The 19,342-nt window shown below is 41.4% G+C and overlaps 1 protein-coding gene across 4 annotated transcripts in view; it reads right to left on the bottom strand.

Moving 5' to 3' along the window:
- The window catches only part of RBM33 (RNA binding motif protein 33), a 112,943-nt gene extending 94,185 nt beyond the window's left edge, over positions 1-18,758 (bottom strand). For 3 of the 4 annotated variants that reach the window (XM_079931416.1, XM_079931417.1, XM_079931419.1), the window contains exons 1-2: positions 18,243-18,758; positions 4,138-4,216 (exon numbers count right to left, since the gene is read on the bottom strand). In XM_079931416.1, the coding sequence (XP_079787542.1) occupies positions 4,138-4,216; positions 18,243-18,285 (122 nt within the window). In that variant the 5' untranslated portion in view covers positions 18,286-18,758. The remainder of the gene's footprint in view (positions 1-4,137; positions 4,217-18,242) is intronic. The other variant, XM_079931418.1, reaches the window with a different exon arrangement.
- Positions 18,759-19,342: the final 584 nt, after the last annotated feature.

Here is a 19,342-nt window from a genome sequence, read left to right as displayed (position 1 = left end):
ACAAAAGGGAAGAAACTTGTAAACTACGAAACACTACCAAAATTACACCAAGGGTCACCAAAAGCAACAATGAACCAATGGGACTGAATGGTCCAAATCGAGTCCTTTCAAAGGGGTGAGCAGTTATGCTCGTGGACAATAACGATAACTGTTCGGAAGCGAAAGGAGTACCAAAAGCACGAGGAGGCTTCCTGCATTCACCTGCAGAGCTCCCACAAGATTTCACCAGTAAACACTACTGGAGGAAGAACAACCTCTTTGGCAGGTATTTCTTATCAAAGATGAGAGACAACGATCTCTTAGGGAGCAAGTACATTTTTACTAACAAACAGAATTATACTAAAAGACTTTTTCAGGAAACAGGTATTTTGCAGGCAGTCACCTGGCTGCAGCCTTTCAAAATGAGAAATCTAAGTGACAACAAAGACTGCACGTGAGCTCATCGTCTCTGTGCCTGCCTACTCCAGGCCACCCTCGTCTGGTCCCTGCCGGCTCCAGGCCCTGGATGGGGTCTCCAGGAATGGCTCCCACAGGCTCTCCGTTCCCCCGGTCTTTCTTCTGGATGGGCTCGGCCATGGGAGGTCCCAACGGAATGTCACAAAGTGAGAGGAGAGACTGCCCCCCCCCACCTGCTCAGCTCCAGTTCCACCCCACACAAGCGCAGCCCTGGCTGGGCCCTCAGACAGCCCTCCCCCGCAGGCCTGCGGCTGCTCCCCCAGTGTCACACCTGCTTCTTTAGCCCTGCCCCTAAACATCCCCGTCATCAAATGACCTTCAGTGGAGACCTTCTCAACATGCTCTTACCTACCGGGACGTACACTGGTGTTTTCTGACTCACTCTTCTAAACTTTCAAACTTCTCCTCTACCATCCAGCACATGGAAGAGGCTATTTTATGCTTTAAAAATATCAAATAAAGAAATACATATGATACAGAATCTTCATATGCAAACATGCACTGAAGATGAGTGAAGAGAGGGCACTGGGACAAATGCTAGTCACACTGGAAAGAACAAGAAAAACTAGAGCCCTGTCTCACTGCAAACAAAACCCAATTCCTTCATAGCAGAAGACCAACTAATGTCATGACAACCAAAATAAATTCCCACTGAACAAATACTGGGACAATTCAAACATTAATAAGAATAATAACTACAATGGATTAAAAAAACACATGCAGTATTTAAATCTATGAATTTGAAATGACTCAAAAATAGAACTCACCTCTGGAGGATGCTAAGGAACTGAGCCATTCTTTTGAAAACTGGTAAATAAAAGTAAAGAATCAAGCACTTATTCCGTACCTCAGAGGAACCAAGTAGTTTACAGAATTACCACAACTAACAGAAAAAGAAGGAATGACAGAATGAGAATATCACCACTTGGATCGTCTAATGGCTGGTTACACCACAAAAAGTTAACAAGATATTGTGAAGCTCCTGATGGAGGAACATACCACCAACTAAGACACTGCAGAGCCCCTACTCCTGCCCAAATTCAAACCTGAATCTGATCAACCTCCAGATCTAACTATGAATTTACAGAAAATGCAAGATGAAGGAACATACTAAAAACACTCCAAGAGATGCAATCACCAAAAGTAGAAATTCTCCAAGATAAACCCCTTGTTTCTTCAACAAAAACTGCAGGGAACTAACAAAAACTGTGGAGAGAACTTACAGATGAAACAATACTTAAAAGACCTACAAATAAATTATGATATATGGATCTTATTTGGATTCCAAGTCAAACTATAAAAGGACACACATCCACATTATATGTACGTGTATTTGTATACACTTATATATGCATGAGACGATCGGGGAGATGTGGACATTAATAAGACAGTCCTATTGAGGGGCTGCGTTTTAGCTATAACTCTATTATGGCTATATTTATAGAGCCTTCATTTTTTAGAGAAATACAATCTGATATATTTTCAGATGAAATTATGTCTGTGATGTGAGGAGGGTTACAGAGATCACATATAAAACAAGAGTGCTTCCCACTGACACTGTTGAAGCTGAAGGATGGTATATTGCCTGCACTGTACTATTCTCATATACACTTGAAATTCTCAATAAGTATTAAAAAAAAAAAAAATTTAATCAATTTCAGGAGGAAGGACAGAACGGAGGAAGAAAAGGAAGGAAGGAAGGAGGGAGGGAGGGAGGGAGGGAGGGATGGAGACCAAAAAACACTTTAAAACTTTCATAGGAACATACAGAATACAGGGTAGGGAAGAATTTCTTGAGGACAAAAGGCAGAAAGCAGCTTGGCTGACATCACATGTCTCCTGAAGAGGTGGCCTCAGGAAGGCCACAGTGTCACCAAAGAGCGCACCTTACTTACCAAATGCACAACCTGAATCTAGGCTTGAGGAGACACTAGCAAAACCACACTTGAGGGCTGCTACAAGATAAACAGCGTGTCCTCTTCAAAAATGTCACGTCGTTAAAGACAAAGCCTTTATAGAAGCCTTTACAGAAGTCTTTAAAGACAGAATTCTTCCAGATGAACAAACAAAGAGGAGGAAAAGAAACTCATTTTTGGCTAGAAAGCACATTACTGGGACAACTGACAAACCTTGGATAACCAATGTAGATTCAGAAGAAAATGGCATGATACAAACTACTGCAAACTACTGTCAAAAGGTGCAGGAAAGAAAAATGTTCTATGTGTGTGTATGTGAGCATGTAAAGAGGGAGAGAATAACAGGAATATGACAAAAAGCAACTGCGAGTCTGAAAGAAGGGCTTATAAGAATTCCTGGGTTTTTCTTGCAACTTTCCCATAAGTCTGAAAATGATTTCCAAATACATTTTTCATATTTTAATTTAAAAAATAAACAAAAACCATACAGGAAAAGATTATAATGATATTATTTATAAAAACCTACTTGAAGACTATTAAGTTTAAGACAATACATGCCACAGACTGGAAGGAGATATCTCTAAGTGCAAAAAAACAAATTTCAAAAAGTATAAAGAATCCCTAAAATCAATAAGGAAAAGACAAACAACCCAAAAGAAAAAGACAAATACTACCAGATGACTAACAGAACAGAAAGTCCAAATGATGAGTAAATTATGAAAATACACAAGATTTGACTCAGCTCCCCATCACAGTCTTTTAAATAAAACTAGTTATCAGTACTTCCCAATAGGACCACTGCTTATATAGAAAACTTTGCTCTAAGCTCTCACTTTTTTATGGACTACCTTAAGAGTCATTGAGGGTAATCAACTTTATGTAGACTATAAGAATTACACAGTTTTTAATGTAGATTTTTCAGTAAAACTTCTGGGACATCACAGTTTTCAAACAGCAACCAGGTATTCTTTTCACAGCAGTATATCATTGTTGTTCCTTATTCAGGTCTATTGACCTTCATTATCAAACTTTCTGACTGCAACTCCAAGGTAATGTTCACATTTTCGACACAGTATTTAAGATAGTAAGAAATATGTAACGAATAGTCATCATTTGAGAACTCCTCCAACTCAAATGAAGGCCTCTGTGCACTTCTCCAGTGCACATCCCTCTAACCCCTACTAGAGCGCCTTCCCAGAAGTAATCACTCCATGGAACTGACATCTATCATAACTGTCGACATTTTTAAGAGTGTGTGTGTGTGTATGTGTGTGTGTATGTGTATGTGTGTGTGTGTGTGTATTCCTAAAGAGAGATTTCCATCTTCACTAGTTATCAGAGAAATCCAAATTTAAACTATGAGATACCATTTTACACAAATTAAAATAGCAAAAATGTTAACGTCTAGCCAAATATTATGTAGGATGTGGAGGAATTCTGTTGCTATTGTTGTTGCAGGCATACAATTACTCCAATAATAGCTCTGGGTGCCCACCAACTCAATACCGTCACTGTATAAAAACAGAGAGATAAGACCCCCCGTGCTCCGCTGGCAGCCCTGAGACAGCACAGGCCTGGGGTAGAAGCCCACTACAAAGCCTTCCACCTGGAGTGCTCACCCCTGCCCTACTTTAGCCCAGTAAGGACCAGCCTACCCAGGAAAGAGCATCACTAGCTAACACACTGCTCAGTAAAGATCTCTGTGTGGCCTAGCGACAGGAGATAAATCAGCATGGATCCTGCACGTAACCAGGGGTTTCCGCACCTGTCCCAGTCCTCGTCTGCAGCTCTTCTCCTCCAGGACCGCTCTGCACCAGGCTTATCAAACTGGTCAAAGTCATCATCTGTGAGCGAGAGGCCACGAAAGTCAGTCTTACTAAATTAAAACAGACACACATTCAAATACTGAAACAACTTGTTTCATTTAAGGATTCCTGACACGACATTTTAAAATACTAAAATTTCATATACAACAATTATAAATGCTTTAGCCATTTTTAATAACTAAAAAATTTTAAAGCACATATCTGCCTAAAGAACATCAACTTACTAAACACTATTAGGCATGAAAACTGACAGAATAGTTTTTTAAAATCATAAATTTAAGTAAAACTGTTTTCTTTATAAAACAATGGTTTTTGAGTACATATTTTTTACTACAACTATATAAAAGGGGAAAATTGCCGCCTTGCAAAAATTAAAGAGACTTTTCTAATACTTTTTGAAATTTTTACATTTTTCCAAATTAATCATGGAAAACAAAGACCCTATTTAAGGGCAGTAGAGATAATGTAGAGAATTAACAAACAATAGAAATACAATACAAGCTACATACACAATTTTAAATTTTACTACTGTTCACATTTTAAAAAGTGAAAAGAAAAAGACACAGAAAACAAACTTATGATTACCAAAGGGGACAGCGACGGAGGGAGGGAGGGACAAATTAAGAGTACACAAACTACCATACATAAGCAAAAAGGATTTACTGTACAGCACAGGGAACTATATTCAATACCTTATAATAATCTATAATGGAATATAACCTGAAAAAAAATAACTGAATCACTTTGCTGTACACCTGAAACTAACATAATATTGTAAATCAACTATACTTCAATTTTTAGAAAAAGAATTAAAAAAATTTTTAAATAAAGACGAAATTTAAACAGGTTAAATGTTAACAACATTTTAACCTAGCGTATCAAAAACATCATTATAACATGTACTCGATACAGAAAAGATTAAGATATTTTACATTTTTTCCCACACTGAGTGTATATTTCACATATACACCACATCTCCTACCTCATTTTCAAATTTACTTTTATTATTAGGAAAATCAAAAAACTGGAATTTAAGTTTTTCATCTTAGAACACATGCAAGCAAAGAGGCTTGAGAAGCAGCATCATGTCTCCCCAGAGAGCCTACCTAGGGGAGCGAGATGACATAAACATAAAACCCCAGGAATTTTTTCAGCCTGGGGCTAGAAATTAACCAATAAAGTTCTAGCAAGGTAATACATCAATTCCTACCATACACTACCAAACAGAATAGGTGCTTTAAAAAGAAGAAGAATGAGAGATATTAAAGAATTAGCATCCTTGGGGAATTCTGCTTCCAGTATAACATCAGGAGGAGCTCCACGAACCCACTCTCTGTGAAACTGGTGAAAATTATTTTTGATGAAATGACTAATGTCTCTGGAATTGATTCTAAATGCATACATTAAATGGAAAACACTCATTCAAGAAATCTACTCAAATTTGGTAAGAACGGCTACAGGATTCTGTGGGTTTTGAACCAGGACCCACTCACTCCTCCCCCTCGCAGCTCAGTGAGGCATCAACTCCATCCCCTCTAGACCAGTGCAGCCAAGAACACACACCTCCGCATTCCTCCCCCTACGCAACCTGCCTGGCACTGAGGCTAACTCCCGGGCGTGAGAAGGAGGCAGGGGTTCCCTTCTTTCACCCAGGCCCCAAGTGTGGTACAGACGCCTCTGGCGCCCAGATCACCCCTGCCCCAGCTCAAGGGGTGGCGGTTTCATACCGAGAGGTAAGCAAGCAGATCCAGGGCTACTGCCAGCACCCGCCCCCCACCCTGCTGCCACCCAGGCACTCGGCTCCTAGAGCAAGGGTGTCACCCAAGAGACAAGTACATCACTGTCCCCACCCACAGCACAAGAGTTGGGGCTCAGAGTGAGCCCAAGGGGCAAAGCAAACCTTGTAGCAACAGAGCTCCAAAACTCTCTAAGAGGAACTAACTTCGTTATGAACAGAGTACAGAAAAAGTCCTAAGCAAAAGGCGCTCTCAAAAACAGTGAAGGTTTTGGAGAGAGATTATTAAAAAGGTAAGAGTCACTGGAGATAAGGACTGAACTGCAGGATGCCTAGTGGACCAGAGAAATGAGGAGACAGGGGCCAGTGCCCTCACTTGCTTAGAACAGATCTCAATCACTGACCTCAGACACTATCCAATCAAAGGAGTCTGAATTTGACTGGTCAGTCTGTAAAGGAAATTATGGCCCAGGGCACTGTGGAAGGTGTGGTCAGAGAAAAAGACAGAAGGAGCCCAGCCAAAGCACCACCATCCCAGGGTGCCTGTGGGCATGCCCAAGGCTGTGGCCCCCTTGAGGAGTGACATCAGAAGCTTCACACTGCCCAGAGTGGGGTGTGGGGTGGGAACAGACTTCACTTAAAACCTAGCTGGTCACCAAAAAGGTAAGCAAGCAAGTAAAAACAGGGCCAGGGTGGAGAGGTGGGAGACCAGCACTCAGACATGACACAATATATTATCTAAAATGATTTCCAACAAGAAATTACAAGACATGCAAAGAAGCAGGAAAGTACAACCCACAACCCATCAGAAAAAAGGGAGGCAACAGAAACTGCCTGTGAGGGACTTCCCAGGCAGTCCAGTGGTCAAGAATCTGCACTTCCAATGCAGGGGGCATGGGTCTGATCCCTGGTCAGGGAACTAAGATCCCACACGCCACGAACGTCAGCTTTAACAGACAAATTGGCCATTATAAGTATGCTCAAATAACTAAATGAAACCATGATTAAAGAACTAAAGGAAGGTAAGATGACAATGTTGCACTAAATAAACAGTATGAATAAACAGTAACTATAAAAAAGAAGCAAAAAGAAATTCTATAATTGAAAAATAACTGAAATGAAAAATTCACTAGAGGGGCTCAACAACAGATTTGAACTGGCAAAAAAGAAAGAACTGGTAAACTTGAAAACAGATCAACAGAGATTATCCAATCCAAAGAACAGAAAGAAAAAAATGAAGAAAAATGAACATAACTTCAAAGAAACGTGAGATACCATTAAGCACACAAATATATGTGTAATAGGAGAAAAAGAGAAATAGAAGCAGGGAGAAATATCTGAAGAAGTAATAGCTGAAAACTTCTCGAATTTATTTGTAAATATTAATCTACACATTCAAAAAGTTCAACAAACTCAAAGTAAAATAAACACAGAGATCTACAAATACACACATCATAGTCAAAATGTTTCAGAGACAAAGAGAAAACCTCAGCAGCAGCAAGAGAAAAACAACTCATCACTTAACAAATGCGATAAAATTAACAGCTAATTCTCATCAGAAACAATGGAGGTCAGAGGCATACACCAAGTGCTCAAAGAATTCTATATCCAGCAAAACTATCAAAATAAAGGTGAAAAAAAGACATTCACAGCTAAACAAAAACAGAAGAAATCTGTTGCTAACTGACTCTGTAGTTGATTGAACTGTGTGCCCCAAAATGACACATTTAAGTCCTACCTCCCCATTCCCCCACCTGTGAATGTGACCTTATTTAGAAACATGGTCTCTGCAGACATAATCAAGATGAGAGTATTTGGAAGTTAAATAGAAATTTAAGACTTTGCAAAGCTCGTTTTAAAAATAAATGGTACAGTACTATCGTTGCTTTAAAAAGATGAAATTATACTGGATATTAGACCTAACAGGACACTCAACTCAGCAGCAGAATATACATTCTTCTCAGGTGTACACGGAACATTCTCTGGGATATATGTTAGGCCATAAAACAATTCTTAATTAATAGTTTCAAAAGGTCAAAATCATACAAAGCATACAAACCTGACTAAAGAATGGTTGACCCTTGAACAACACCGGATTGAACTGCATAGGTTTCACTTATGTGTGTATTTTTTGCCAATAAATATGTACTACAGTACTACACAATCCGTGATTGGTTGAATCCACAGATGCAGAACCATGGATATGGAAAGCCAGTTGCAAAGTTATGCGTGGATTTTCAACTGCATAGAGGGTTGCAGCTGACCCCTATATTGTTCAAGGGTCAACTGTATAATAAAACTAGAAACAAACAGAAGAAGGAAAACTGAAATATTCACAAATACATGGAAATTAACCAGTACACTTCATCAACCCATAGGTCAAAGAAGAGATAAGAAACAGGGAAATAAGAATGTACTTTGAGAAAAATGAACACAAAAATACAACATACCAAAGTTTATGGGATGCAGCAAAAGCAGTACTTGGAGGAAAATTTATGGCTATAATTGCCTACATTAACAAAGAAGAAAAATCTCAAATCAACAACCTTAATTTAAATCTTGAGGAACTGGAGAAAGAAAAGGAAATTAAACCAAAAGATAGCAAAAGGAAGTAAATGATAAAGATTAGAGCAGAGGGACTTCCCTGTGATCCAGTGGGTAAGACTTCATGCTCCCAATGCAGGAAGCCTGGGTTTGATCCCTGGTCTGGGGACCAGATCCCACATGCATGCCACACCTAAGAGTCCACATGCCACAACTAAAAAGTCCGAGTGTGGCAACTAAGAAGCCCGCATGTGGACTTCCCTGGTGGCACGGTGGTTAAGAATCCACCTGCCCGGGCTTCCCTGGTGGCGCAGTGGTTGAGAGTCCGCCTGCCGATGCAGGGGACACGGGTTCATGCCCCGGTCCGGGAAGATCCCACGTGCCACGGAGTGGCTGGGCCTGTGAGCCATGGCCGGAGCCTGTGCTCCGCAACGGGAGAGGCCACAACAGTGAGAGGCCCGCATACCACAAAAAAAAAAAAAAAAAGAATCTGCCTGCCAATGCAGGGGACATGGGTTCAAGATCTGGTCCAGAAAGATCCCACATTCCATCCACAGAGCAACTAAGCCTGCGCACCACAACTAATGAGCCCACGAGCCACAACTACTGAGCCCGCGTGCCGCAACTACTGAAGCCCCTGCACCTAGAGCCCATGCTCCGCACCAAGAGAAGCCACCGCAATGAGGAGACCCGCAATGAGAAGCCCACGGGCCACAATGAAGAGTAGGCCACACTCACTGCAGCCAGAGAAAGCCCACGCACAGCAACGAAGACCCAACACAGCAATCAATCAATCAATCAACCAATTTATTTATTAAAAAAAAAGAGGCCCGCATGCCACAACTAAGAGCTGGTGCAGCAAAAATAAACAAATAAAAAATAAGTATTTAAAAGAGAAAACTGTGTCCATAAAATAAAGATTACAGCAGAGATACATGAAACAGACTAGTAAAACACTTTCAAATTCATTCCTGAGGCCACTATAAAACTAAACAAAGATATTAAAAAAAAAATTTGACCATTATTCCTCATGACCATACATGCAAAAATTATTTTTAAAAAATTAGCATATAGGACTCAATAATACATTAAAAGGATAATACACATCATGACCACATGGGTTTATCCCAGGAATGAACGGTTCGTTTAACATCCAAAAATCAATACTTTTTAAAAATCAATGTAATGTGTCATAATAACAAACTAAAAGTAGAAAACCCAATTATCATCTCAATATAAGGAGAAAAAGCATTAATCAAAACCCAGTATCTGGGATTTCCCTGGTGGCACAGTGGTTAAGAATCCGTCTGCCAATGCAGGGGACACGGGTTCAAGACCTGGTCCGGGAAAATCCCACATGCCACAGAGCAACTAAGCCCGTGCGCCACAACTACTGAGCCTGCGCTCTAGAGACCACGTGTCACAATTACTGAAGCCTGCGCGCCTAGAGCCTGCGCTCTACAACAAGAGAAGCCACCGCAATGAGAAGCCCGCACACCACAACCAGAGAAAGCCCGTGTGCAGCAACAAAGACCCAACGCAGCCAAAAATAAATACATACATAAATACATAAATAAATTTATTTTTTTAAAAAACCCAATATCCACATTCCTTATACAAACTCTCATCAAATTTAAGTATAGAATGGTATTTCCCTAACCTGATCAAAGGGCATCTGTAAGAAAAACCTATAGCAAACATCACAGGTAAAGGCAAAGACTCGGTGCTTTCAGCTGGAATCAGGAACAAGACTGGGATTGGGCTTCCATTACACTGCAATTCGGCACTGTAATGGAAGTTCTACCTAGTGCAACCAGACAAGAAAAAGAAATAAAAGGAATTCAGATAGAAAAGGAAGAAGTAAAACTGTCATCATTCACAGCAAACACGATCAACTATGGAGAAAATCATATGGAATCTATGAAAAAAAGGTACTGAAACTATTCAGTGAATGAAATAAGGTCACAGAATATAAGAACAATATTTAAAAAATCAAGTTTTTCTACATACAAGGAATGAGCAGTTGGAAATTTAAAAAATCCTTGCACTAGCTTAAAAATATGAAATACATACTAGGGATAATCATAATAAAATTTGTGAAAGACCTATAAATTAAGAACTATGAAACACTGCCGAGAGAAACTAAATACCTAAAGGAAGCGGAAAATAACTAGAATTCCCAAAAGGAGACACAAAAGGTTGTAAATGTGGGTAACCTTGTGCTTGGACAAAACCACATTAAGCAAAGGAAAAACCACACCTGATAAAGCAGAAAACAAAAACATACTTTCTTTCCACCTGGAATATGGAATGTAAAAATGGATATGAAAAGAACTCTAACTCAAAATCCTAAGAAACAAACTAAGACAAGAACTCTGTATGCCTATTTTTATTCTTCTTACATTTTCTGCATCACTTCCCTTCTGTTCTCCCTTTAGAATATAAACAAATCCTTTTTTTTTTAAAGTTCTAGTTTATATCTGTCATACTGAGCAGAACCAAGAGAACAAAACATGTCCACACTAATCCAGAGTTTTAAAGGAAGAACAGCGCATCCCTGAAGACCAAGGGGAAGATTAACTCGGCAGGACAAGAGTGGTCAAGGCCTTTACCTAGAAACTCTCCTTCTAAGGCTAAACATTATACCAGACATGCTATGTTATTAAGGGAATCAACTTTCCTCATCTGCAAGACTTAAAAACAGCTACTGGAATTTTTACAATCTTCAATTACACAGCAATTAGATATCTATAACGAACACAACTCTTTTACTTATCATTCTTATTTCCTCATCCTTTCCAGGAACCTGGAGCTTAGATTAGAAATTTTATAGAATATTAGCTTGGAACAGGATTCTAGCAACTGTCTAGTCCAAGGGTCAGCAAACTACAGTCCACAGGCCACGTAGGGTCTGCCACCTCTTTTTGTCCAAATTTGGCTACTGCCTGACTTATGTAAATAAGCTTTTATTGGAACACTGTATGCTAATTCAGTTACATATTCTCTATAGGTCTTTCAAGCTACAAGGCACAGCAGAGGATTGCAAGAGAAGCCCTGTGATCTGCAGAGCCTAAAATATTTACCATTTGGCCCTTTACGAAGTTTGCCAATCTTTGCTCTAGTCCAAAGGTTCTAACCTTCTTTCTTTCGCCTCAACACCATTCTCATGTATACATGCTCATATTCTGAATCACTAACTGAGTCAAAATTCCATATTTTATAAGTGAGGAAATCCAGACCCTTTATTTAAACAGCAACTAGAGGAAGGAATTGGACTAATATTTAAGAACATTCAAAGTGAGCATCTTTGCCCTATAGTATAACTACCAAATTTTGAGTAACCAAGCAAAATTTTCAGAAAGCACCCCTACAACATGTACTTGAAAAATTATTTGTAGTCTTGTTCTAAAACTCTCTTACTTTCATGGGACCCTGGAGAGGTTTCCCTAAAGTGAACTTTGTATTTCGCTTATGAAGTGCAGTGCACACTGACAATTTGTTTTGCGGGTCTTACAACTGAATTTCCTCTTCCTGTGTTGGAAATTAATCACAGTATGAGTCCTGAAGGAAGACAGAGCAGGGCTCTGCCTCCCAATTACGGAAGCCATAAAAGCTAGACCCTTGAGTTCTCTACTGGCCCGGGCAGGCTGGGAGAGGACAAGAAGTCAGAGCTCAGCCAACTGAATGTTCCCATCATGACTTAGAATCTAGAGAAAATGACACCCCATTTCTTTTCCCAAGAATCCACACCTTCTTTTTAAAAAGTGAAACCTTCTCAATTGCTAAAGATTAGTTGCTAAATTGGTGAAGTGTAAGGGAAGAAATGTCAAAGAAAGGGACAATTTCCTTCTACCCATCTGTCTTTCCTTCCACAGACAGAAGTAACAGCTCTGCTGAGACTGTGGTCCCCACCGCTCTATGCAATGGTGCAGAGAATGGGAGGAGTAGACTTCCCGGAGCCTCCTTCCCTGTGTGGTTCTGAGTTGGAGTATGCAAGGTAAGGCAGTCACAGGAGCTCTGAGTCACAATTATCATCAGTTACTCTGATGAGGCAGAGGCAGGACAGATGACGGACGGACACACACACTGCAGATAGGAGGTTCTCAGAGGTCAGAATGTGCTCTTGAAAACCATGTGTGGCATCCGGGCTTGTAGGTGCTGTGATGGTCAGTGGGAGCTTCTTGAGACTCGATACCATCAGAAGTCAACACCTCCAGTACTGCAGACTTGAGACAGTCCACTGGAGCCTCCGCAATAGTCTTCAGTTACAAGGGCTTCCGGGCAAGCTCCCAACCATCAGTATCAGATAACCAGACTAAGTTTTCCTGACCATCACACCCCCAGCCTTTCCAAGGATTGTACAAGCCTCTAATTCCTGTGTTAAAACCCTTCATACTTGGAATGCAAGGCATGGCCTCTGTCCTAACTAAAACAAGACTGACAAAGCTCAAATAAGCCTAGCACTACTGAAGGGCTGAAGAGAGGCTTCATTTTACTTCAACAAGCTAGCATTTTTATATTTGTTTTCTCATTTAATCCATCCCCCAAATTCTCCTTTTACAGATGTGAAAAGTAAGACTAATCAAAGTTAGTTAACAGCAAAATCAGATTTAAACTCTGGTCTACCAAACACGAAGTACAACGCTCTTGAACTTATTCAGGAAGCAACTGCAGTAACAAACCCTGATTTCCTATGTAAAAATATTAAAGGGTAACCATAACTTCCTGAATGTTTAGGTAGGAAGACCACTAATTCATGGAACCTACAAAATCATGAAGGCAGAATCACTCTAAAGCACAGGATGCAATCTGCTGGCCTAGAAGACACACACTCTCTTTGAATTATGTTGTCTTTTTTTAATCAACTTGGTTGCCAATATTTTAAAAATATAATTATATATAAGTACCGGAGTTACAGCTTCTTCCAAAAAAATAAAAATATCAAAAGATCTAGAACAGTGGACCCACATTTTGCTGTAGCTAAATCAGCTAAAGGTGAACAGCACCTGGCCAAACAGGAACAAAATCCCTGTGTCTATAAGAAGAGTAAGTGACGAGGAAGTGGCAGCCACAGAGCCTAGCTGGAGAAGCCCCATCAGCAGCTGCAAGCCCGCCCAAGGCCCACACCGCCCTGACTTCCGTTGTTCTGCAGTCTTAGTTGTCCAACTCCTTTATGTGACTCTATGAACTACCAAAATATCTATCCTTCCAAAAGAATCTTAATGAACTGTCTCATCATGCTTATCTTTTGTATACAAATGAAGTAGCAAAATCCAATAATAAGAATTTCAGAAAGTGAGAACAGAGGAATTGAAAGGAGAAAAACAGTACCGTGAGAAAATTTCCCAGAACTGAAGGATGCGTATTTCCAGACTAAGGTATCCACCAAATGCAGCACAAGAAATATAAAAAGACCTATGCTAATGAATCTTATAACAATAAGGAGGAACTGTTAAAACCTTCCAGGATAAAGGGTCACATACAAATGACAGGGAATCAGAATGTCATCAGACTTCTCAAGAGCAGAACTGGAAGCCAGAAAACAACACAGCAGTACTACCAAAAATCTAAGGAAAATGAATCTAAGTCAAATCTAGAGTTCGAGACCCTACCAAATCATCAATCAAGCATGAAAATAAAGTAAGAATTTACTCAGACATGCATGGGTCTCAAAAATTTACCTACCTTCAACACACCCACTCTTAGGAAACTGAAGCCTGTAACTCCATATTTGTTCATTTGAAAATATAAACATAAAGAATAATTTTCCCAGAAAAATTTATCAAAATTGACCCATGGATTTAAAAAAGCTAAATAGACCAATAATATCAGAAGAAACTGAAAAATAAACAGGCAACAGATCCAAATGGCTTTGCAGACAACAGCTCTTCTGACATTTAATAAAAAGATTTTTACAATGTCCAGAAAATCTCACAACTCATTCTAGGAAGTCAGCCTATCTTACAAAAAACAGGATAGCACCATGTGCACACACAAATACAAAACTATAAGCCTATCTCTCTTATGATCACAGATAAACCCTAAAATGAAAAGCAACAGAACAATGAAAAGGACTTACAGAACCAGAAGGTTCTGAACACAAGATTGCATGATTGATTCAGCATTGGAAATCTATCAATACATCACAGTAAGATATTAAAGAAGGGGCCTCATGATCACCTCAATGATGCAGAAAAGGCTTTGATAAAATTAAAACCCCAACTCAAAAAATAAACTTTCTGAGCTAAACAAACAGTAACTACCAGAAAACTACAGCAAACACTATACTCACTGGTAAAACATTAAAAGAACGCTCATTAAACTCATGACAGGATGACAAGACAAAGATGCCTGTCATCACCCCTACTACCCAACATTATATTGGAGGACTTGACAAGGAATGGTTCTAGAACGAGAAGTACAAGAAAAAGAAATGAGACATAAATACTGAAATAGAAGAGACTGCAGATATGACAGTCTGACTAGAAAATCTAAAGCACCAAACTCTTAAAAAAAGATTCCAATAAGCCAGTTATACACAATAACCAAAAAAAAAAGTTTTTCTATAGTAGATCAGCAACAAATTTCAGAATATAATAGGATGAAAAACTATACCATCCACAACAAATACAAGATATCTAGGAATAAAACTAACAAGAAATGTATGAAAACTATATAAAGAAAATTTTACTAAGGTTAAGTTCCATAGAAGACAGAGATCCCTTCTCCTATGGAACTTAAGTAAAATTTTCTTCGTATCTGCAATCTCTTCTATTCCAATATTTATGTATCCCAACCTCTTAGATCAGTGCCCAGCACAGAGCAGGTACTCAGAAATGTGGTAGATAACTGACGGGCAAAAAAGAGCTTGACAGCAAGACATTCTTGTTGCCGAATGAAAGAACCCATATTGTAAAAGTAACCATCATCCCAAAGTTATATTAATAAACTCAATGCAATCCCAGTAAGAATTTCAGCAGAATTCTTTATAGAATGTGATGATTCTGAAGTTTATCTTTTTTTTAAATGCAGAGCTCATTGAAATTTCTGAAAAACATGCTATAATATATATAGACACACACCATGGAGCAGTAATCTTTTAAAACTATGAATGAGAATTTAATATGTTCTAAAGTTGGAAAAGATAGAGAATTCAATAAATCATATTAGAACTGTTAGAAGCCCCAAATTCACACCACACCCAAAATAAAATTCCATATGCAATAAAAGCTAAACATAAAAAAGTACAGAAGCATAAGGTATTAAAAGCACAGGGGAACTCTTGGCATGGAGACACCATTACGAAAAAAATTTATGAAAACAAATGACAAAAAAAAAAAATCTGAAAAAGAAAATATATATATGTGTAATTATATATAAACGAATCACTCTGCTGTACACTTGAAACTAACACAACTTTGTAAATCAACTACACTTCAATAAAAAAAAAAAATTGGGTGGGAGCGGTAGTTCCCTGGTGGCCTAGTGGTTAGGATTCCGGGCTTTCACTGGTGTGGACCCGGGTTCAATCCCTGATCAGTTCAATCCCTAATCGGGGAACTAAGATCCCACGTGCCGAGAGGCAAGGCTGAAAAACAAAAAAACACACACACACAAAAAGTTTTTAATATATGTAGCCTACAACACCGTATTTCCACTTCTAGAGTTATCAATCCTCCAGAAATATTTGCTTAAGCACACCAAGATGTGCCTGTAGACGTGTAGTGCAGAATTTTCCACAGCAGTGGAAAAGGACATATAACTGAAATGTCCATCAATACAAAAATGGTTAATCAATAAATGGTGGATCCATGTAACTCTCACCTACTAACACAGGAGAGATCATCAAGACCTACTACTAAGTGAACAAAGCAAACTGGGGCGCACTACGGGATTCCATTCATACCATAAAAAGCCACACAGCTGTAAATGTGCAACTTACGTGTGCACAGAAAAGGGTGCAAAGGGATTCATGAAGAAAATACTTTATTCTTTAATCACTAATTTGTCAAGTGTTTGTTGAACATACACTACATGCCAGGAACTTGGAATAAACGGCAGGTAAAACAGGCAGCATTCCTGTCCTCAAGGGGCTTACAGGCTCCTGGGGAAGGGAGATTTTAAAAAAGTAAATAAATAACCAAATAAAATCACAGACTCAGATAAATGCTCTGAAGAAAGAAGGGTGCCACAGAATTTAGGTGAGGGAGGCACACAAGCATGAGATGGACATATCTGAGACAGAAGAAAGAACGCTCAAGGAAGGCCTCCCAAGGAGCCTGAGGCCTGGGGGATGAAGAGCCAGAGGGAGGGCAGGGGCGGTCCTCCTGGAGGGAAGCAGGCTGACCCAAGAGCTTGGGGAGGCTGGGGGACCGAGTCACGCAGAACTCACAAGTCTTGGTAAGGAGTTTGCCTTTAGTCTAAAAGCAATGGGAAACCAGGCACCTGTGACAAAATGGAAGGAAAAACTCCAAATCATCAAGGACAAAACCTACTTAATCCTCTAAAATAGCCATTCTCAAAAACTTTCTGGACTCAAATGTATTGAAGACACCAAAAAGCTTTTGTTTATGTGAATTACACTCACTGACATTTGCTTATTTTTGAAATTAAAAATGAGAAACTCAAAACGCTATGCAAGCACACATTCCATTGGCCACCTGTACAACGATGCCTTCACGTGTCACGCAGCCTTTGGAAAACTCCACTATGCTCCAGTGAAAGAGCGAAACATGCAAGTGACACTAGTACTATTAACGGAAACACTTCTGACCCAGGAGTTCCCAGACTACACTTTGAAAATGATACAGAACCATGATTTTGAACCCCAGAAAGTAACCAAGTAAGGAAGGTAAGCCAAGTATTTTCAAAATTTAACTAGAAAGCCTCAGGAAAAAAATCACGTGACAGAAAAATGGCACACACCAAATCATACTGCCAGAAGTGACATTTCTTGCATTTAGTGTCTGTGGGTTTTTCCATTGCACCATATGAGCGCTTCAATACTTAGACCAAAATACTTAGACCTAGACAGGATTATTGCAATGTACTCATAAATAAGCATTCCTAAAGAACACGCAGTAGGATGGTTTCAATAATGACAACCAAGTCCAAACACTGCTGTTGTTCATACTTTACCAGTTAAGAGTCTCCTTTATCAAAGTTTTCGAACTATCGTAAAAGTCACTTTCAAGTGTTTTTCTCACGTTAAAAAAAAAAAACCTCAATCAACAAAATGTGATTTCAACCAGAAAGTGATTTGACCTGAAATCTGTTTTGACTTAGGTCCCCTATCGAACTCATCTACGCTAGGAAAACAAGACAAACTACCCAGAGGAACTGCATCAGTACCTGACCCTTTTCGGCCCCGTTTCTATCTCCTAGGACGCTGATCACGAAGCCCTAATGGGTCGGTATCAGACCACTAAGGAGTTCATGGAAAACGAGACCAGCTCGGGGAGGTTATTTTTTTCAGACTCCTTGCCCTCCGAAACTCCGCACAAACACATCCCCTCACGTAGATGAGTCTAATGCAGGGCTGTCAACCACCCGGAGCCCAACAGGACAACACCTCCTGGGCCGCGACCCTCCCGCAAAGGGCCCGGGGGCGGGCGCTGTCACCCCGCCCCCCGCGCAGGCCGCCCGCCGCCTCCGGTGAGCCTGAGCCCTCACCGCCGTGAAGGCAGGGACACGAGAGCACAAAGACGGCCAGGAGCGGCCCGCTGCCCCCCCGCCGCCGCCTCCCTCGCGGGGCCGCTCACTTACCTCCAGCGCCGGTTCCTCCGCCCGCTCCCAGGGCGGCCGCCATAGTGCTCGCTGGGCCCGGCCTTCAGCCTCGCCCCACCAAGCCAGCTGTGGGGGCCGCCGGGCCAGCCGGGGCCTGGAGACGCACGGCGGGGGACGAGACACGGGGGGCAGCGGGCCGGGCCTGGGGGTGGGTGGCTGCGCGGCCGGCGGGTTGCTGGCCCTACGGCCTGCTCCTCTTCAGGAAGAAAACAACAAACTATCGCAACATGGCGGCCGGCTCGGCCCGCCGCCGCGGTGCACGCCGGGATGATGGCGGCCGGGAGGCGCGGGCGCGGGCCCTCCCCTCCTGGCCGCGGCGGCTCCGAGCCACCTCCGGGGAACGCAGGCCGAGCGCGGAAATCAAACACGCGAGCGGCCGCCTTCCTCGGCTCCTGATAGCCTACTGTTTAACGTGGGGGCGGTTACCGGCTGTAGTTCGGCCCCGGGCTCTGTCGCAAGGCGCTTTGCAGCAGTTGGCGCCGAGCTTTACGGCCGGCGGAAGTCTCGTTGGAAAGGGGAGGGAGCGGACCCGCGCCCCGCAGTGGGACCTGAGCCTGGTTTCTGTGTTCAGACAGTGCGGCGCGCGGTGGGGGCGGAGTAACTGAGCGGTGGACCGACGCGGGGAGCGAGCGCGCCTGGGGCGGGCCGGGAGGTGCGGGGCATGCGCACTGCCGACTGCGGGCAGAGGCGGGTGCGCTGAGCCGGTACGGCCCTAAGACAGACGTCGCGGAACGAGTGCGGGAGAATTTGCGTTTGAGCAGCGACAAAGGTGGAGAGCAAGATGCTAATGAGTAACAGAAAGGGGACCAGACAGTAATGCTGAGAAGAGTGAGGGCTTCTCAGGATAAGGCGTCCGAAGACGACTTATGACTTGTTGGCCTTTGGGGGGAGGGGGGGTGAATGTAATTAGGCCTTTACGTACCCACAAGCTACAGACGTTGGTTCCAAAACAACGAGTGTGGGGATTATGGGGAGAGAAAAGGGTCGTTTTAGGTAGAAAGAGAAGGCTGAGCAAAGGCGCAGAGGTGTCCAATGACTTCATATGATTCCAGATCTGCAAGCAGTATACGTGGGCGCTG

Source organism: Stenella coeruleoalba, assembly GCF_951394435.1.
Source record: "Stenella coeruleoalba genome assembly, chromosome: 9".
Lineage (NCBI taxonomy): Eukaryota > Metazoa > Chordata > Mammalia > Artiodactyla > Delphinidae > Stenella > Stenella coeruleoalba.
Note: the sequence above shows the minus strand (reverse complement) of the source record. Positions and strands in the feature narration are given on the sequence as shown.